We start from the raw sequence: 22546 nt of genomic DNA on the forward strand, positions 1-22546 counted from the left end.
TCTCTCTCTCTCTCTCCTCCTCCTCCTCCTCCTCCTCCTCCTCCTTTTCCTCCTCCTCTTCCTCCTCCTTCTTCTTTTGAGACAGGGTTTCTCTATAGCTTGAAATCAGGCCCCATGTATTTCTTAAGAAAATAAAATAGAATTTAGCTGAGAGACTCAATGACTTACTTAAACTTAGTTTTTTGTTCTTACATCCCATCTACAGTTTCCTCTCCTCCTTCTCTTCCCAATCCCTCCTTTAGTCAGTCCCTCCACCTCATCTACTCCTCCTCCCCTGTTTCTCTTCATAAAAGAACAGGACTCCTGTAGACATAATCCATCATGTATATCAAAGTGCGATAAGACTAGGCATCTTCTCTCCTATTAAGGAAGGACAAAGCAGTCAAATAGGAAGAAAGGGTTCCAAAAGCAGGCAGTAGAGTCAAAGACAGCCCTGCTCCCACTGTCAGGAATCTCACAAGAAGGTCAAGTTGCACAACTGTATTATATGCAGACTGCCTGGGTCATTCCCATGCAGGCTCCCTGGTAGTCAGTTTAGTCTCTGTGAGACCCTAAGAACTCAGATGAGTTGATTCTGTGGGTTTTCTTGTGATGTCCTTGAACCCATTGGTTTCTATAAATCTTCTTCTTCCACAGGGCTCCCTGAGCTCTGCCTAGTGTTTGCTGGAAGTCTTCGCATCTGTTTCCACCACCAGTTGCTGGGTGAAGCCTCTCTGACAACATTTAGCCTAGGCACAGATCCACGAGTATAGCAGAATCATTTCATTTACTTTCATAACAACGTAATACTAGATTTTTTTCAAGATATACAGCAGATACTTTGATGTATTTATTGGTCTTTAAATTCATGTGTTTTAGGAAATCTTATATTTCGATACTTTTGGAAAATTAACATCACTTAAAATGTTTCTTGACAGAGACCATGCATGGGAACGAACGTCTTAGAGGATATTTGTGTTGAGGGAATACTTACTTTGTATCTGATTTAGCAAGCATATGCTAGCATTTATTAAAGTGCTTTTAAGAACCCTATTTCTTAAATATCCTTTGAAATTTTATATCATCTTTATACATCTATGATAATTAAAAATTAATGAATATTTTTAAAATATCATTATGTATTGTATTAGTAACTATTTTAAAAAGAAGCACTTGTTTTCATTTTATGATGAGCGTTTGCCTGCATTTACATATGTACACTATATGAGTTTCTGGATTCCACAGTAGCCAGAAGAGGGCATCTAATTCCCTGAAATTGGAGATACAGATGTTTGTGAGGCACAACATGGGTGCTAAGAAACAAACCTGGATCCTATGTAAGTCCATATTCTTAAACAATAAAAAGAAATCTCTTTGATCTTGGCCATTCTTACAGGTGTAAGATGGAATCTCAGAATTGTTTTGATTTGCATTTCTCTAATGACTAAAAATGTTGAACATTTCCTTAAGTGTCTTTCAGCCATTTTAGAATTCTCTGTTCAGAGTTCTCTGTTTAGGTCTGTTCTCCATTTTTTATTGGATTATATGTTCTTTTGATGAACGATTTCTTGAGTTCTTTGTATATTTTGGAGATCAGACCTCTGTCTGATGTGGGGTTAGTGAAGATCTTTTCCCATTCTGTAGGCTGTTGTTTTATTTTGTTGACTGTGTTTTTTCTTTACCGAAGCTTTTCAGTTTCATGAAACATTTATTGTTTCTCTCAGTGTCGGTGCTGCTGAGGTTATACTTAGGAAGTGGTCTCCTGTGCCAATGTGTTCAAATGTACTTCCCACTTTCTCTTCTATAAGGTTCAGTGTGACTGGCTTTATAACACTGAAGACAACTTATGCTGGAAAGGTTGTGGGGAAAAGGGAACACTCTTGCATTGCTGGTGGGAATGCAAGCTGGTACAGCCCCTTTGGATGTCAGTGTGGCAATTTCTCAGAAAATTAGGAAACAACATTCCTCAAGACCCAGTAGTACCACTTTTGTGTATGTATCCAAAGGATGCTCAATCGTGCCACAAGGCCATGTGCTCAACTATGTTCATAGCAGCATTGCTTGTCATAGCCAGAACCTGGAAAGAACCTAAATACTGCTTGCCCCTCTACCAAAGAATGGAAAAGGTAAATGTGGTATATTTACACAATGGAGTACTACACAGAAGAAAAAATAATGACATTTTGAATTTTGCAGAAAAATGAAGCTAGAAAATATTATTTTGAGTGAGGTAACCCAAACACAGAAAAACAATTATCACATGTACTCACTCATAAATGGTTTTTAAACATAAAGCAAAGAAAACCAGCCTACAAACCACAATCCCAGAGAACTTAGACAACAATGAGGACACTAAGAGAGATTTACATAGATCTAATCTACATTGGAAGTAGAAAAAGGCAAGATCTCCTGAGTAAATTGGGAGCATGGGGACCTTGGAGGAGGATTGAGGCAGAGAGGGGAGAGGCATGGAGGGCATCAGAGAAAAAATGTAGAGCTCAATAAAAATCAATAATAAGAAAAGAACAAAATCTCCTCAATTTTATATTGAATATAATATACAATAATTTATATAAATGTCACAAAAATTCATTTAAATATATTTAATTGACTCTTTTTAAAGAAACTCTAGGAATTAGTGTACTCTAGAATAATAAGCAAGGTTGAGAAATTTCACAGTTCGCATTTTTAATTAATTTATTTTACATCCCAACCACAGTTTTCTCTCCTTCCTCTCCTCCCAGTCCCTCCTCCACCTCACCTCTGTGCCCCACCGCCACCAATCCACCCCTCTTCCATTTCTGCTTAGGAAAGGACAAGCCTCCCATAGATATAAAGAAAGCATGGCATATAAAGTTGCAGTAAGACTAAACACCTCCCATGTATTAAGGCTGGACAAAGTGATCCGTATGAGGGGTTGGGTTCCAAATTTCTTAACTATCAGTAATAGGCTAGGAATCCCTTGTGGGTATAGATCTTACTAAGAATGGCCACGGCACTGGATTGTTGTTGGAAGGCCGCTTGTTCACTTCCTGGCTGCACAGACTCCCAAAAATAATCACACAGACTCTATATTATTTAAAACACTCTTTGGCCAATCACTTAAGCGTTTTGTTAGCAAGTTCTCATATCTTTGGTAACCTATTTATTATTTTAGATTTTACCACGAGACTTGTGGCCTACCATCAAGTTTCCAGCTGGCAACTCACATCTTTCCCCTCTGGCAGCTCCATAGTGTCTCCTAACTCTGACTTCTTCCTCCCAGCATTTTGTTTAGTTTTCCCCACCTACCTCTATTCTACCCTGCCAAGTCCAAAACAGTTGCTTTATTCATTAACCAAAAAAAGCAACACATATACAGAAGGACCTCCCACACCACTGGATAGATTACCAGTACCACTGTAAAACAAGACAAATGAACAGTTCTGAAACTAATGTAGTTCAAAGTGTGAGGTTATTGGTGTTTTTAGATGTAGTTCTTCATAAGAAATTAGAAAAAGAAAGCAGAAAAATGAATTTAATTCTGATATTTGGGGCTTCAATCTATTGGAAAGTATGAAATTGTCATGGAACTAATGTAATTAATAAAAAGAAAGCAAATTCATTAAAATAAAATAATAAAGCTAAAGAAATATTTCCAGGTATTATTTTTATTGAAAATGTTCCACTCATTTTCATTATTGAATATTTTTATTATTGAATGTAGTTTATGTAATTTAAAGGAATTTTTTAGTGCACGATTATGTTCATTTTATTAACTATCTTTATCAAAAACAAAATTACTCAAATTATTTATAATATTTTATAAAATAAAATAAAAGTTTTGTTTTTGTTTTTTGTTTACAATTAAGACTTGGGTGTTATCTCTTGGTGTTAAATTAACATTCTTCTTTTTTCTACAAGAATATTATGTTTTATCAGCAAGATTTGGTACAAAGATTAGATTTGACCATTCTGCTTTATTTTGTAAATTATTAAGTTTATTTAATTATTTATTCTATGTATGTGGAGGTCAGAGAATAACATGCAGAACTTGCTTTTTTCCTTTCAGCATTTGGGTCTCAATAGTAGAAACCACACCTTCAGACTCTGAAGGAAGCATCTTCATCATCTAAGCTATCATGTCTTTCTGCATCCAGTTATCTTTATTTTTTCTATTTTCAATTTTTTATTATTTATTTATTTATTAAAGATTTCTGTCTCTTCCCCACCACCGCCTCCCATTTCCCTCCCCCTCCCCCAATCAAGTCCCCCTCCCTCATCAGCCCAAAGAGCAATCAGGGTTCCATGCCCTGTGGGAAGTCCAAGGACCGCCCACCTCCATCCAGGTCTAGTAAGGTGAGCATCCAAACTGCCGAGGCTCCCACAAAGCCGTGTATTTTTTTTTTTTTTACTTAATCAATGATGCCTTTATTTCTAGAACAGATAGTCTCCAAGTAAGAAAACTGTATCAAATCACATGTGCATTTGTGGGCCTATTTGGCTTGACTGTTTGTTTGGCTGTTGCTTATTTTCCTTTTTTTTTTATTACTGAAAAAAATTTCTGCCTCCTCCCAGCCTCCCATTTCTCTCCCCCTCCTCCCACTCCTCTCCTCCTCCCACACTCCTCTCCCTCTCCCTCTCCAGTCCGAAGAGCTTATCTTGATGCCATTCTTCAGAAAGGAAGCTACATATCTCTGTTTGTACATTAACTGATTAATCTGCTCCAATGATCTATGTAAATAGACTTATGCCACTATCTTGATTTCAACTGAAAAGTCACATTAGAAAAATCACATACTTGAGGATATTTCTAAGCTTATAGTTTTCTCCCCATATTCCTTGTTATTCTCATGAACTACAGATATATTGTATCTAGCAAATAATTGATAGCTTGTTTGAACCCAATTAATGATTAAAAATTGTTATTTATTTTTCATGACTCATGTCTAGAGATAATATCTATTTTAACCTTGACTGTTTTCTTTGCTATCATTATTGATAAAATTAGTCTTTTGATATAAATGCTTGCTTTCTCTTGATTCAGTAGTCTCAGAAGATAATCAGTTTGTTTTATTTGATGATCCTGTTGATAACTCTTAACTGACTCATATCATATACCCCCATTTATTCTGAAAACTGATGGAAAAAGTAGGTGTGTGTGTTCATATGCATATTTCGTTAATGAATGAGTGGTAAGTGAAAAGAGAAAGAAAGAGAGAACAAGGAAGAGAAAGGTTGCGTGTAATACCTTTGGGAACATCACACAAAGCGATAAATGCTGCACTGTCCGTTCAGACAGAACTGCAGTGCCAGCCTCAATCAACACCATCAGCCGTAGTCACTGAGGTAAACTTAAATAATGGAGTGCATGGAATTCTAGCTAGCATATGGATGGAGAATAGGCAATAAGAAAATGTAATATAAATGTAATGGTAAGAATTTTTCTCTTTACACTGAAGAGCTCCTTCACGTTAAGGCATAGCATTGCTGTATTGGTCTGAATCTATTCTGAGCAATATTTATATGCTCATACAGGAAATGGCTTACACATTACTAGATAAAATCATTAGACACATTATGAGAATTTTATGTTGTACCAATGATTTAAAAAAGCCACACTGAAACTATTCAAAAAACAGGTTGAGATCTTTCACTCTTAGTAACGTAAGAAAACATACCCTATTCCTGGTTCTTCCTTGGGAGATTAAAATAAGCTTAAAATGTATGTCTTTTCATCTAATTTCCCCCTCCTGAGTCATTTTCTAAAGACCACAAAGAATGGATTTATAAAAATGAAAATGAGGTCACATCACTGACTTCATTTTAAAATCTTTGGTAACTGAAAAGTTTGTTATAATATTGTCTTTGAAAAGTATGTGTTTCATCACCATACCATTTCAGCATCTCCCTCCTCCCTTGAGCCTCTCTCTCCCTCTCAGTTGAGATGTCTTTCAGATATTCTCTTCCACATACACCAGAGATCAGTCTTCTGGCCTTTGGTTTCTCACCCATTTGTCTGGATTTCTATTCTCTCTGTAGGTTCCTTATAACTTTTATGGTTTCTGTTTTCATTCTCAACCACACACTTGTATTCACATCATCAACTCTAGTATGCTTTAAGACAATAATCACATGTGCCTAGTAAAAGCATTCTTGCCTATGTAAATGGTTATACAGTGTTTAAATTTTTCTTAAGTGTAATTTTTTCTTCAAAGATTTTGAAATCTTTTATGATAAAGTTGAGAATAGGTTGTTTGGTTCACCTTTAAAAATGTTGATATGATGTGAAAAGATTTGTGGGAACATGAGCAAGTTACTAAAATACCCAACACAATGGAATATGCAAATGCTGTTTACCATAAATTTTGGTATTCATAGAGATGTGGAATTTTACAAATAATGGACTGTCAAGGTATCTCAGTAACTACAGAAGCATGTCTCACAAGCTGTTTGATCCTGGGACCTAATGAGTGGGAGAAAACAGTTCCAAAAGGTTGTCTTCTAAGTTCCAGCCATGCACTATGTCAGGTGTAGCTTCCTCCTACCTCCCACATAAATAAATGTAATTTTTTTTTTCTCAAAAAAGTCAATATGACTATACAGTTATATGTAATGGCATGTTTTAAAATTAATATGAATTACATTGCAAACAAAAAATGTTTTATAGGTGTACCCTAAACCATAGAAAAGTGCCTCTGAAGGGTTTGTTCATGAAATATGTAATTAACTACTGAATTAATGAATAAATGGATTCTAAAAGACAGCAGTTAATTAGAAAGTGATCCTTAGGGAAGTTGGCTTTAGACTGCCATTTTTATGATATTTCTTCTACATCGTTTCTTTAATATCCCTAAAGAAGAGACATCAACCTCCCTCTTTCCATTCTAAATGGGTCTAGATAAGTAGACAGAAGAATGGAAATGAAAGCCACATCACTTGTAGTCATCTTTAAGGGACAGAATTTTAAGTACTTCAGCCCTGACTCCATTTTCTCTTCTTGTTTTCCACAGTTTTGTGTATTCCTGACTGAACTTTGGAACTCTGTGGTTCTGTGAAACAAAAAGCTTATGTGTTAATTGGAATTGTGCCGTGAGTATTGGACAGTTGCTTTTATCTCTTACCCACTTTCTTTTCCTTTGTTGTAGAAAAGGGTAGAACTTACTCTTTAGATGAATGGACACTTTAGTCTATGTTTAATTGATTTTCATGTATTGAAAATGTGAAGGGAAAATCAACATTTATCTGCAGTTAAAGAAGAGATTAAAATGGAGACAAAAATTTTCATGTAGATGATTTTCTTAATATTTCATCTTCTATAATATTATTTTAAAATATATTTAGTTTATTTGAAGTTATATATTTTATTTATCCAGGTCAATATTTTTGAGTAATAGAAACTAGGTAAAACTGTGGAGTTTTTTAAATAACGTCATAAAATTACTTTTTCTTATTAAAATTTCCTGGATTATTCCTAAATTTCTTCACCTTTTCTCCTTCTTCCCAGATGTTTTTTTTAGTGGAAAATAGATTTTTCTCTCATAAAATACCTTCTAATCCCAGTTTCTCCTCCTACTCTCTTAATTCCAACCCCAATCTCCTACGTCCTCACCCCCTATACCCCATCCCTGTCTCTTCTCTCGCCTAGATTCAGTCCCCTCTGTCTCCCTTTAAAAAAGTGCAGGCATCCAAGACACAACCAAGAATTACAAAGCAAAATATAATAAGACTAGGTAAAAGCCCTCACACTAATGCTGGACAAGGCAACCCAGCAGGAAGAAAAGAGTCCTAGGAGCAGACCAAAGAGTCAGAGGCGCTCCTACTCACACTGTTGGGAGTTCCACAAAAACACCAAGCTAACAACCACAACATATACTCAGATGACCCGCGTGGACCCATGCAAGCCCAGTGCTTGCTGCTTCAGTCTCTGTGAGCCTAAATGTGCACTGATTAGTTGATTCAGTGCTGTTTCTTTCTTAAGTTCTGTTCATTTGTTATTTAGTTAAAAAAGTAGAAGGTCAAGATCAATCAAGTAACATATATTTTTATATAAAAATCAAAATTTCTGGGGGTAGTGGTACATGCCTCTAATCCCAGCACCCAGAAGGCAGAGGCAAACAGATCTCTATGAATTCAAGGCCAGCCTGGTCTACAAGAACTAGTTCCAGGACAGCTATGTCTATTACACAGAGAAACCTTGTCTCGAATAAGTAAAAAAAGCAAAACATAAACAAATAAAAATTCAAAATAAACAAAAATAGTATATATGTACACTAAAATAATTAAATTACTGTATTAATTATTATAGGTATATATATTCTGATGCATTTAAATATATTTATATAACATTTAATGAATAATAACAACATGCTTTTAGAATGTGAATTCAGGTCTATGATGAAGGAATTTTTGTCTATATTTTAGAATGTAAATAATTTAAGCTGTGTAAAAAGAACTTGATTAATTAAGAGAAGAGTCAAACAATAGGTCAAAAATGAAATAGTCAACAGAGTTACATTTCAGCATTGGTTGAATACATTAGAAAAATGATTGTATCTCAAGACACAAATATGTGTTCACACACACCTGTGTGTGTGATTGTGTGTGTGTGTGTGTGTGTGTGTTTGTGAGAGAGAGAAAGAGAGAGAGAGAGAGAGAGAGAGAGAGAGAGAGAGAGAGAGAGAGAAGTACTGGGTACTCTGCTATCCAGGGTAACTTTTTCTGTTTTTATAATTGTATATGTAGCCATGAACATGTATATTCATGCACTATACACACAGAGAATATCGAGGATGGTGTTATATGTCCAGCTTTATTACTCTCCACCAAATTCCCATGAGGCAAGGTCTCTCTCTAAACCTGACGATGGCTTGTAGCCAGTAAGTGCCATTTACCTGCTTCTCTCTGCCAAAATGCTCAGGCTACTGAAACCTGTCACCGTGCTTTGCTTTTTGCATGGATCTGGGTATTTGTAATCAGGTCCTTATGTGAGCACAGCAGCTTCTTTTGCCCACTGAGCCATTACTCCAGCCCATGTTCGTTTGTTATCTGTTAAGACTTTGAAGCAATTCTTTTTAAAAGTACTTCTACTTGTATTTGCTGTCTCATTGTTCTCATCCTAAGCTCTTGGCTCTAGCTAGTTTGGGAATGGGCTGAACACCAAATGTACTATTCATTTTTATTGACATCTTAACTGGGTCATTTCTACATGGAGATTAGTAATAAAAAGGATTGTTTATCCTCAAGGTAGTCTTTAGGAGAACATTTGTTCCTTGGTATAACTGTTAAGTTCATCTTACCACCAATAAGCTCTTCATCCTTAGACTGTCCTTCACAAATGCTCATTGGAACTTCCTAAATTCAAATTCCTGACTTTGATGTCTAACTTTTGCTTTTTTCTAGGTTTCAATGTTGAAGAAACTGTTTGCACAGTGATTCTCACAGTCACCCATGTCTGAATTCAATACCACATTTCAACCTTCTCTCTTCATTCTAACTGGTCTCAGAGGGCTGGTTGGCGCCCACCTGTGGCTAGGACCACTCCTAAGCCTGATGTACATAACCACAATGGCAGGAAACTGTACTGTAATTTACTTAGTGAGGACAGAACGGAGTCTGCAGGAGCCCCAGTACCATTTTTTGTCTATGTTGGCTGGAGCTGACATTGTCTTGTCTGTTTCCACACTTTTTTCAGTGTTAAAAGTCTTTATCTTTGACCTGTATGAAATTGCATTTGATAGTTGCCTTGCTCAGCTGTTTTTCATCCATACATCTTCCTCCATGGGCTCAGGAATCCTGTTGGCTATGGCTTTTGACCGCTTTGTGGCCATCAGTCACCCCTTGCAATACACCACAATACTTACCAACTCGCGTGTCACCAAGATGGGACTGGCAGCCTTTCTGAGGGGTGTAGTACTTATGACTCCTTTACCTATTCTGCTCAAGAGGCTCCCATTCTGCAAGGGGCAGATGTTGTCTTATTCCTACTGTATTCACCCAAATGTCATGAAACTAGCTTGTGGCCAAGTCAAAATCAATATTTTCTATGGACTTGTTTTGGTTATATTTTCCTTTGGGGTAGACTTTCTGCTCATAGCCATTTCTTATACTCTGATATTCCATGCAGTCATGGGGATTGCTTCTAGAGAAGGTCAGATGAAGGCACTAAACACTTGTTTGTCTCATATATTTATTGTCTTTATTTACTATGGCCCTTTGCTGGCAATAACAGTAATGCATCGCATCAGTCACAAGAGTTCTCCAATAGCACATGCAGTCCTGGGAAATATCTACCTCTTTATGCCACCGATGCTCAACCCAATTGTATATAGCCTGAAGACCAAGCAGATACGTTCTGCACTAAGAAAGTCTTGGAAGATTCAGATAAGATGATCAATTTGAAAAGTTAATGTAGATAGCTTCAGTGAAGGAATGTACAATTCTCAATTTCACAGTTAACATACTGTTTATTTTGTTGTATTTTTACACCTAAAGTGTGTATATAGATATGAAAGTGAGGTATAGCTTTTATGAATGAGGATGTTGTATTTAAATACTCTAAAATTGTATTTTCTCCTATATTTTGTAGGGTGTGATTTGATAGACTTCATAAACTAAACAGTAAAAAAAAAGAATGTTTCTTTGCTGGATATTTTATGTTAGCATCTATCCATGGATAAGATCACTTTATTTTTATAGATGAAATGAGAGTTATAATTAAAGAACTTTAAAAATCAAAAACCATTAAATATTCAGTCCTATTCTTTTGCTATCTGCTTTGTTCTCTTTCCTTCTGTACATGCTAAAATATCCCCCTTCTTTCTTGCACTATCTCCATATGAACAAAGGTTTATATGCGTTTCCTAGACCATTTTGACTGCCCCTCCTATGGATGTAGGTCATAGCAGACAATTAGAGAATTATTTTGCATCTATTTCCCAAAACATACTATCATTCATTCACATCCTTTAGAAGAAAAAAATGTTCTGCTTTTCTATAGACCACACCATTGCTAACTAGTTTTGTATCTTTGATTTAGTTCATAGTTACAGAACACCTGTATAATCATTTTAAGAGGCTTGCTTTTGATCTTCAGATGGGTGTGCACCCATGAATATATTCTTTGTAACTATAGCCTTCAAATCCATGAAAACCAAAGTGAAATTTATGAACTTTTTCAAATGCATCTTCCTCTCAAATCCCCATATTCCCTCTGCACACAATGACTCTATTTTTGTTTCCAGAGTGATCTCTACATATCTCTTAAATTTCGTCTTCATTAATATCATTCACTCATATCTCCTGAATTCATCTTAAATGCTTTCACTTTTCTACATCTCAATATCAACTTCACTAATTTAAGCATTCTAGATGCTTCTCTTTATGTAATGTGGAGTTGAATTCCAAATATCTAACCTTATCTGGAGTTTAAACTGGCATTTTGTGTTCTTAAACGTGTTTTTAAACAAATATGATTGTGTTATATCTTTATTTCCAAATTAGTAACACAATGTCTGTTTGTTTGTACAAGTTTAACCAAATGTATATGTGAAGCTCTCTATATTCCAACCTGCCTGCTATTTCTTTCATACTCTCATCTTACCAAATAATCTTATGTTCTCAGAACAGAGCTATAATTCAAGACATTTTTTGCCTGCTTCTATTTATGATTGGTAGTATAGTTTTTCCTTTCCTTTATAAAGTATTTAATTGTAATTTAATAATTGAACTAACAGTAGTTAGACTTCTGTAACTGCTAAGAGTTCAATCAAAATTCCAATGATTAGAATTTCATTGTTCGCCCAGTGACCCCTACATTGGAATAGTCATACACGATTTAGCCCTTAATTATTTGTGCCTGATGCTCTCTCAGTAGATAATATCAGAATTTAGTTAAATCAAAGGACACTCAACTAATATTCACTGGAAAAGTACCCACTTGCTATTGGGAAACATATATCAGGTATCAGAATTTTAATGCCTCATTACATGATGGAGAGACTATTTTGGTTGAGTTTTCCTTATATTCTCTGATCATGTGCATGGTGTGGAGAGAAAAATAAAAAGGAAAAAAAATATTTACAAAAATATAACAGAAAAAAGTAGCAAAAGAAATACCCTCTATACTAGATATCAAATACAAAACTCTAACAATAGCCAAGCACTAGATAATTTTAAATTATGTACATGGAATTATTTCTTAAAATATCATCAGAATAACTGTGTTGCAAGAGTGCTATCAGAGCGAGAGCATTGTCCATCTGAAGCAAAGTACTACAATGGCTTGGAATAGCAATCTTAGTAGGTTCACCATATAAATCAAGTTTATTTATTAATTACACAAATAAATGTAAAAGTTGATGTACATTCAGGGGTCCACTGTTTTTACTGACCTTTGTCATGCTTCCCCAGAAGAACTTCTATAATTATACTCTACTTCTTCCAAGTATAATATTCTGTCCTACTCCCACATCTCCGGATATGCTGCTGACTTTCATTCTTTACAACGATAATTCAAAATTTAAAAGAACAATTTTATTTTCAATGTTTTATATTAAAGTTTAAAAATACATTAAAAATCAAAAACTGACATTTCCCCCATTATGTTAGCTAAGTTTGCATTTGTTTTTAAACGATGAATAGCATTTACTTGGTTTTCATACCCCTTCAAATTTTGTATAGTTCATGTGTTTCTTAGAAGACAAGAATATCTCAGTTCTCACATTATTATACCTTGAAATAAAAGTATGTTCCTGAGAAGCAGGCAGATGACAGGGAGAGAAGTGAGGCGTCTCTTTCTCTACAGCCATATGCAACTATTTGAGCAAGTTTCCTCTAGTTTTGAATACTTTACACACTGCATACCTTATCTGTTTGGTTTTTAAGCTATATACCAAGGGATTCAGAACTGGAGTCAAGAAGAGGAAGAGATTGGCCATGGTGACATGGAGCAGCGGAGATGTAAATGTACCAAACCTGTGAATTAGAGCCAGGACAATGAGTGGTACATAAAATATAAAGACGGTGAAGATGTGGGAGACACAGGTGTTGAGCGCCTTTAGTTGACCATCACCTGAGGCAATATCCAACACTGTTTTTAAAATCAAGACATAAGAGATGACAATAAATACAGAATCAGCTGCAAAGGAACAGATGACTAGAGACAATCCATAGATGATATTGACCCTGACAGGACCGCAGGCCAGCTTCATGATATCAGGATGGTAGCAGTAGCAATGGGATAGGATGACACCCTTACAAAATGGCAACCTTTTGAGCAGAATGGGCAAGGGTATCATTAACATCACACCCCTAACAACAGCTGCAAGTCCCATTCTGATAATCCGAGGGGATGTTAAAACCACAGTATAGTGTAATGGATTACGAATAGCAAAGAAACGGTCAAAAGCCATGGCCAGTAGGATGGCTGATTCCATGGAAGAGAAGGTATGAATGAAGAACATCTGTGTCAAGCAAGAGTGGAACTCGATTTCTCTGTGATCCAGGAGGAAGACATTCAATACTGTAGGCAGAGTTGATACTGACAGACCCATGTCTGTAGCTGCCAACATAGACAGGAAGATGTACTGAGGCTCATGCAGGATGGAGGTGGTTTTGATAACAAAGAGGATGGTGCAGTTTCCTAGAAGGGCAATTAGGTACATGACACATAGGGGGATAGAGAACCATATCTGCACATCTTCTAGTCCAGGGATGCCTGTAAGAAGAAGGGTAGTGGGTTGGAACCAGCTACTGTTTGTATTCTCCATGAAGAGATCCCTTATCCAGCCTATGCCAGCTTCCAAAGGTTTCTACTGTAAAGACAAAAATGGTAGATTTTAAGATAAGACATAATTCATAATGTTCTTTTGAGTCAACACTAATTCTGACATATTTATATGAAAAAAGTCAGGTTTCCAAACCTATCTGAAGAACTGTCTGCAGCTTGGAAAAATGATAACTGCTATTACATGTAGGAAATAATATGATTCCCTTGACTTAGCACCCTCAATCTAATACAATGATTAAGTATAAATGAAAATTAAGGGCATAATTTATTGTGTCTCTCAATGGTAATATCAAAGTACTCTCAAAATCACAATTTGATGTTATATATTTATGTTTCTGTCTGCTTCATTTGCACTAAACTTATCAGAGTTCTCAAAATAATCCTTGTACCTTCCCACATACCAGCATCATACTTGGCAACACTCCAGTCTCTAGTAACATGAACATTTTTTCTGATATTTCTTCTGAATAAATAAAATGCAGGGTTAATTTAATAACTATCATAATACCATTGTCATTGACCAACTTCATTTGCTGACTCTCATTCTTCCAGTGACCTTCTATGTCATTTGATATTTTCTTCTAGAATGATAGGTTTATTCTTACAGAAGAGGATGTTGATCAAAATAAGAAAAAGTGATGAAATAACTGAAACAATGATTGTTAGTTTCCTCAGCCAGGGCTAGAAGAGGATTGGACACCAACAAATAGTTTCTTAGAAGAAATGGAAACATCTATTTGCCAAAATGCAAACAATGTATTAGTGAACAAATAATAATACTTCATTAAGTATTTAGTAAACATTTCAAATCAGCACCATTGAAGGAAAAGGTGCTATTTTATATCTTCAATTTTAAAGATGTAGAAACATGATAGAAAAAAGTGAATTTACATAAGTGCTTTTTGTAAAATTATACTAAAAATAAAAGTGATAAAATATTTTTATATATGTAAATATTTATATAGCTCAAATACTTATATATTTCATTGACCTAAGAATCAATAAAATAGAAAGAAATAAGGTATTCTTTCTCAGGGTAAAAAAGGTCATAGTAAAGAGATGTGGGTAACTGGGAGACAGCTTGACCAGTGAAGTGTTTCCTGTGAGAGAATATATATGTGTGGGGGGAATATATATGGGATATATGTGGAATGTGTATATGTTGGATGCATATGTGTGAGATATATGTGGGTGTATATGGGATACACACACACACACGCACACACACATATACACAAACATCAACCTTGAAAAGAAAGCTGGGTATACAGAGTGTGGAAATACCAAGTGCTAACATGACAGGCAGATCCCTGGCCAATCTCATTGGCCAATCAGTTTAGTGAATCCAAGTTTTCTAGGTTCAGGGAGAGAGAGAGAGAGAGAGAGAGAGAGAGAGAGAGAGAGAGAGAGGAGAGACAGAGATAGACAGAGGGCAAAAACAAATACACAAAGACTAGAATAAGAAATTGCATTTTCCCTCAGCAAGATCAGAATTCTATATGTTTTACATATATGCAAATGTAAAAACATCACAGATGTTATTTTTTAAAAGTGAAAATATGTCTTTGAAGAGAAGTTTCTCAGAGAGTCATGATATGTATCTACTGTTATGTTGACCTCTGTTCATTGACCTGCATCTGGTGGCATCTTTACCCATTTTTATGGCATCAAGAACTGGTAATGAGGTTTACAAAGCCTGTCTGTTCTGATAATACAGCTACAAGGAACATATAGCTCCAAAGAGGAAGCCTCTCTGAGGACCTAAGACACTAAGAACAAGATTATCTTAATGCAACTTTCTCAATAGTTTACTTAAAATGCCAGATTAATTGAAATAAATATTTTTAAAGGCACAGTGCATATTGTACTGGAACATCCAATCCCATGACAAATCAACCATGCTCAGCCATTCATGTCACTGAGTTTCACCACACTAAAACAAAGAACTTTCTTACAAACCACACAACACTGCTATTTTCCATCAATACAAATGCATATAACCCCATACCTCCAGGTTCCTATCCAAATGTATACTATTAGTCTCTCCCTTTGTTTTAACTTTCTCCCTGAACATGTTGGACTTCACTGTATTTTCCTTTCTTTTCTATGCTTAGCCCTGGCCAGATCTCAGACACTAGATGTTAAGATCACCATTTACACCCTTGCAATGTTTTCTGTAAAGCTCACCTAATGCTTAGTCTATATCTTAGTCTGTTTCATCTTTTGGTATTGTTTGTAGACACGTCACTGACCCTTTTCCGTGAAGGTGTGCTCCATTTCAAATGATCTGATTAGCTTAGTCATTTTGGAGTCTTGGCTATTTTAATCACTAGACACGGTTTACTCATTCTTACAGTAGACATTTTGATGTCCTTTGATTATGAGTTCATTAATGTTTAGTTTCCATGCAGCCTTCTACTGTATAGAATAGCAGTAGAATATCTATAGATATTTTGAATCATGAGAATTACTTTGGCCATTAAATTCCCACCAAATGTAAAGTGGTTTCTCCTAAAGCTAGCACTAGCACATTTGATTTAATATCTTCTTCTCACTGTTACCTAGATAGATTTTTCTTACCTGATAGACTTTTAGTGTCATTAATGTTGAGATTATAACTCCCTATAGTTTTTGAAGATAGCTATGTTTTGTTTATGCATACAAATGACATAATAAAAATTGCTTAAATAAATAAATACATAAACTGAAATTTTGTACATTCCTATTGCACCCAGCAGAGACATAAATTCATCAGTGACACAAACCTATTTCAAGTTCTAGGGTGTGAAGTGTTTGGGGGAATCATAAGTTGGTAGGGAGCATTAAAGCCGAAGAGAAAGTTCCAGTAAACTAAAATAAGGAATAGGTGGTTATCATCTGAAGGGTAGCATTTTAGAGCTTGTTGACTTACTCAGCGTCTGACTTCCTGGTAGGTGTGCCCTGGTGTTCATGTTTCTTTATGATGGATTTTCCATACTAGCCAAAAATTATTCTTCAGTTTCTACTTGAAGATTCAGAAGTTGTTTCAGCTTTCCAATTGCTATGACTCACTTCCAGCCTTCCTCAAAACCTCTTGTAACATCTCCTTCCTCCAGATTTCCTTCAAGTCCCCAATCAAGAACTTAATCTGCCATTTCTCTTTTATGACTTCCCATCAATTGAACCATTAACTACTGCAATGTTTTACTCAGTTCTTCTATTAGTTGTCTCTGTTTACACCATTGCAAAGCTCTATTTCCTCTCTTTCACTAAGGATTCCAAGTTTCATTCTAAAATGTAACAAAACTTCACTTAGGAAAATCTTGAAGAAAAGGCCTCATTTCTACTGTACCAATAAACACACCATGGGATCATCGTACCATAAAACCCGAGCTTTCTGATTAGCAATGCATCTTTCTCTTCTCTTTCCAGCTTACCCACCAAGGGATGGGTGAAGGATATATGAATTGTTAAGGACATGCCCAAAACCTCTACTAGGGAGAGCTACTTGACAGGAGAGTTATTTACTACAATCCAGGAAGAAACAGACAGAAGGTTCCAGAGGGAGGCTATCAAAATATTCCCATGAGAGAGTGTCTTCATCATGGCACACATGAGATGACACATAACAAATTACTTGGAACTGAGGCCTTTCTAACTTTTCTCAGTATCTCAGAGTCTTTCCATTCTGTCACATAATCAATGAAGAAACTCTTGTGCTACAGCTGTCTATTGCTAACATGCGACAAGCTTAACATTATAGCTGATGATTTTCTCACAAGTGATATTTTGGTGTCTAATCTTATTTTGAAAAATCTTTCAATGTAACTTTTCATTTTCTCCTTGAGAAAATGGAAGGTTACAATCCCTATAACCATTCATCAGTACCTATTCTTTCACAACATTGAAATATTTTTGGCAGATTTATAGCCATTTAAATTGAGCTAATGGTCTCATTATAAGTGTTGTTTTTCTCTTTTTACTTCCCATTAAATTATTACCTTTCTTTTCCATCAATTCATATCTATTTATCTATCTATAACGAACTATAGAATATTGGTATATAGTTGTACATTTCTTATGGTTCTAGGTTTTTATTCTTTTTTTCAAAGTTGTATTCCTTACTTCCTAATAACAATAAACTATAATATAAAAGGTTATAATATGTACAGCTCAGTCACAAAACCTTGTACTGACAATCTGTTTTGTCTGCCAGAGTGCTGGAGCAATGGAGGTGCAGAACTTGTGAAAAATAGCCAAAGTCTGGTTTAATTTGAGAACTACACCACAAGATGGAGCCCAGGTCTAATACTGCCTGGATTGTCAGAAACCAGAGACTGGATAGCCCAAAGTCCTAGGGGAAAATCAAACAAGACTGTGGAAAAAAATCGATATGGAAGGATAGGTGCTTTGTGCAGTAATCATCAGAAAGACTTCCTCCGGCAGTAGTGGGAGACAGGCATTATATGGAAGAGAGACAATCTAAACTGGGTGTGTCCACTGATACCTTCCCTCAGAAATTCCTGGTCGTCGTGTAAGAGGGGGTAGAAAGATTGTAGGAATCAGAGCAAGTGGAGGACTCAAGGAGAACATGGCCCACCAAATCAACTAAAATAGGCTCACATGGGCAAAGAGCTACTGAAGCGGCAAGGGTGGGCCTGCATGGGTTGTAGCACCAGGACTTCTGCATATATGTTATTGTTGTTAGCTTGGTGGTTTTGTGGGATTTTGAACCATGGGAGCAGACGTATCTCTGTCTCTTTTGCATACAACTAGGACTCTGTTCTTCATGCTAGGTTGGCTTGTGCAGCCTCAATTTGAGGGCTTCTGACTAGTCATATCATGTTTTGTTGTGTTTGGATGTAGTCTCCGGGAGGCCTGCTCTTTTCTGAAGGAATAGAGATGGGAGTGGATTTGGAGGAATGAGGAAGGCAAATTGTAGTTGGGTTGTTGAGGAATCTATTTTCAATTAAAAATTTTAAATTAAAACATACACTTGAACAAAGAGTAATGAACGGATGGAATACTTTACATTTGCACAAAAATAAAGGGGTTTCATTTATCTTCTTACCTAATAAACATTAAAATAATTATTAGACAATCATCTGTCAACAATAAAGGAAACAGCAAATTCTTTGAATTGAAGCTGATGTGGCTGTTAAAGATGAACCAGCTAGTCCATCACTGATACGCACCCACTGTCCAGAGAATCTGCTTCTTTAACCTTCCCATTTACAAGGAGAGGCCTCAGAAGATCGAAAAAAAAGCTTCTCTTGTGCAGTGTGGAAACCAAGCCAGTTGTATGGACTTTGTGTTGAACGTACTTGTCAGTTCATGAGCACAAACAAAGCTTGCCCCATATGAAGATACTACCAATTTTTGTGCACTGTTCCAATGTATCCAAGATATATAAACTAAACATTTATTTTTCATTTTCAAAATATCTGCTGCCATAATTTTGTAGAAATCTGGAACTTGCATTTGAAAACACATATTAATGAAGTTATTGCATTGAATATGTTTTCTGAAAATGTGAAGTTGATTTTAATATCAAATAATTTTGTGGCATCAGGCAAATAGCCAGTTTACAAAATATAAATTTACATTTAGGAGCGAATAGGGTCTAGTAAAGAAATCTTGGTTCATTTTCCTTTGTATTATGTTGCAATTATATAATATAGGTCTATTCTTAAAAAAATTCAATCTATCTTAGTTGCTTACAGCTTCCATATTCTTTAAAAGACTGGCAATTTTAATTAAAAATCTCAGCCACTGCTCCATATTGTCATCAATTGTAAGAATCTGTAGATAAGCTTGCACATCATTATCTAAAGCCTGTCAAATCATCATCCTTACTTTTAATCTCTGCTTCTATTTCAGTTGCCTGTTTCAGTGATTATTGGGTCTTGTCCATTTAGCATAAGGAAAATCTATTGATAATACTAATCTATTTAACCCTATACAATTTAAGAGCATTTCATAAACATGAAATGATACACCTGATACATTACTACTTTAATGTGGTTCTATTATTGTATTAAAGGACTATTTCCAATCATATTTGTTATTCTCAATTTTTTTTTTTTGCTGTCAGCTGTGTCAGCTTGTCCAAACAATGTTATTTGGCACACAATCCCACATTTACCTTAAAGTTAGGGAAGTATCATTTGTACTGATGAATTATTTTGCTCATGTTTGAGCTCTGATGTCAGTAATTAACCAATAGAAAAATAATACTAAAAAGGATATATATGGACTTAAATAATGATATATGAAAGTATGTTATAACTGGTAAGTGCTATAGATATGGGAATTGATTTTAAAGCAATTTTCCTACATATATATATATATATATATGTATAGTCTCATCTTATATATGACAGTATTAACAGTCTCTGTAGGTGAAATTGTTCTGTGAAAAAATATTTGACTAACATACACAAGAAACTGGTTTTGCCTCAACATCACGCCATATGGCCAGGATAGGCAGAACTCAGCTAAGTACACCAACCAGGAGGTGCCCGGCAGTTAGGCACTTGGCTCCACCTCTCTCCAATTTTAAAGTGGTGGAAGCACCACCAGTGGTAGCTCTGGGGCCACCAGGCAGGAGCTGCACTCAGTCCAACCCCAAGAATGAGCATGAAGCACATAAACCCTTTTTATCTGAGTTACAGCCAAATCTGCCAAGCAGAGCACTGTGCAGGCTGGAAACATCTCTCTGTATGGTGGCCGGAATCCACCATGCTCTCCTGCCTGCCTAAGTCTAGTAGACCTGATCCCCCTGCCTGCCCAGGCAGGAAGCGCCAAGCCACAGGCATGGTCTCAGCTACTTTCCTCCCAACTCCAAGTGGGCACACAAACACCTGGGCCCATAAATGCCATTGAAATGCTTCACAGCTGGAGTTCACACTGGCAGAATGGCCCAGGAAGTGGCATTTTAAAACCTTAAATCAACACAGCTATTTCCTGCTATGACTGAATAAGAAAAATCTCTTTCAAAGGAGCCAGCAAACAGGAAAAATTTATATTAAGCTGTATTTTTGTGTTTAAAATTAAGCTCCTTAATGTTTTTAAGTGGATTTAGTCCATCATGTTGGCACTAACTGTTGCAAGAGAGAGGGCCGCTTATTTGTCCAGGCTATCCAGCTAGCTTACACTCAAATAACAACACAGAAACTGTATTAGTCAAAATACTGCTTGGCCATTAGCTCTAACTTCTTATTGGCTAAATCTTACATATTAGTTTAACCCATCTCCATTAATCTGCACATGGCCACCTGGCAATGGCTTACAAGAGATTCTAATTGATATCCATCTCAGGCAGAGGATCCATGGCTTCTGTCTGACTCTGCTTTCTTCCTCCCAGCATTCAGTTCTATCTTCTCCACCTACCTAAGTTCTACCCTATCAACCAGGCCAAGGAAGTTTCTTTATTAATTATCCAATGAAAGCAACACACAAGCAGAAGGACCTCCTATACCAAGGAAGCATGTCACATAGCAGTGTCATGGTGACCTGAGTGAGATAAGGAAACCAACATGTGGGCCTGGGAATATCTGCCTTGGGTTCCAAAGAGAAAACACAAGCTGTCTTGCACCTTATGACACCAGCCAAATGGGCACTATTAGAGTGAGCAGATTATTAGAGTATGGGATAATATGGTACAGGAGAGAGAGAGAGAGAGAGAGAGAGAGAGAGAGAGAGAGAGAGAGAGAGAGAGAATGGAATGTTTCAAGTCCTATGACAGAGGCATGTCTGAAGAAAGGGGATATGCGATACGGTTAGGGAGCTGATCCCTTGACCAGCAGCAACACACAGGTAAGGAATCCCTATACTTTGTCTCGGCAGCACAGCCAAGAAGGTACTGTTTGAGATCATAGGTGAGCCAATTCTGCTGATGGGAACATGGGGCAGGTGGGAGAGCTGGCCCGTGTTCATAAGAAAGGGAGAGTTGTCTTTGCACCCCACAAGCTGCAACACTCTGGAGAGCAGGTCCTGTACCATGTGAGTAGAGGTGTGGATAAGTCAGCCTGAAGTCATGAGCACAGGAGAGCTCTTCCCATTTTACATATGTCCTACGGTGGCATGGGCAGGAGAGAGTTGCCTCCCCATAATGCCCGAGGCAGGAGAGAGTGCTAGCTTTGTGGTCACAAAAGCAGGGGAGCTAACTATGACCCCCTTCAGCTACAATACTTAGCAGAGTAGGCCCTATACTTCACCAGGGCAGCCAACCCCACTGGCACAGGGGTGGGTGAGCCAGTTCTGAGATTGTGAGCATGGGAGAACTAATTCAGTTATGGAACTATCATAGGCAACAAATGTGGGGAAGAGATGCTTCCCCCTGCCCATCCACCGCGGAAGCAGTGGGAGAGCTGTCCCTGTGGACAGAAGAGTGGGAGAGCTGTCCCGGACCCCTGCTAGCTGGAACACTCAGGATAGTAGGCTGTATCTTGCCAGGACAGCATAATAGAGCCAACCCTGTTAGTGGGGGTGTGGATAAATCTTCCCCAAAGTTATAAACATGGGAGAATTGTCCACATTATTCATCTGTCTTGTGGTGACATAGGTGAGAGAGAGTTGACTTCCTGCCTCCCTGCCCCCACTCCTGCCATCAGCACCTGAGGCAGATGGCAGAGTTGGCCCTGTGCTCATCAGAACTGGAGAGCTTTCCCTGATCCCCAACAGATACAACCCTATGGAGAACAGACCCTGCCCATTACCTGGGCAACACAATGGAGCCAACCCTGCTGGCACAGGTGAGTGAGCCATCTCCAAAGTTGTAAGAGTAGGTGAGCTGTCCCCACTATTCATCTATCATGT

At 36.9% G+C, this 22546-nt stretch overlaps 2 protein-coding genes across 2 annotated transcripts; one reads left to right on the forward strand and one right to left on the reverse strand.

Annotated features, from left to right (window-relative positions):
• The first annotated feature begins 9408 nt into the window (after positions 1 to 9408).
• Positions 9409 to 10350, forward strand: LOC101988703 (olfactory receptor 51E1-like). The gene has a single exon (XM_005370139.1). The coding sequence runs from the start codon at positions 9409 to 9411 to the stop codon at positions 10348 to 10350; it is 942 nt and encodes a 313-aa protein (XP_005370196.1).
• A 2423-nt stretch (positions 10351 to 12773) lies between these two features.
• LOC101988982 (olfactory receptor 51A4-like) lies at positions 12774 to 13727 on the reverse strand. Its single transcript, XM_005370140.1, has one exon. It carries the CDS (start codon positions 13725 to 13727, stop codon positions 12774 to 12776), a length of 954 nt encoding a protein of 317 aa, XP_005370197.1.
• Positions 13728 to 22546: the final 8819 nt, after the last annotated feature.

Source organism: Microtus ochrogaster, unplaced genomic scaffold (assembly GCF_000317375.1).
Source record: "Microtus ochrogaster isolate Prairie Vole_2 unplaced genomic scaffold, MicOch1.0 UNK73, whole genome shotgun sequence".
Classification (NCBI taxonomy): Eukaryota; Metazoa; Chordata; class Mammalia; order Rodentia; family Cricetidae; genus Microtus; species Microtus ochrogaster.

What these genes read in the sequence shown, in the direction of transcription:
- LOC101988703 (XM_005370139.1), top strand. Translation starts at nt 9,409, where the DNA reads ATGTCTGAATTCAATACCACATTTCAACCTTCTCTCTTCATTCTAACT.
- LOC101988982 (XM_005370140.1), bottom strand. Translation starts at nt 13,727, where the DNA reads ATGGAGAATACAAACAGTAGCTGGTTCCAACCCACTACCCTTCTTCTT.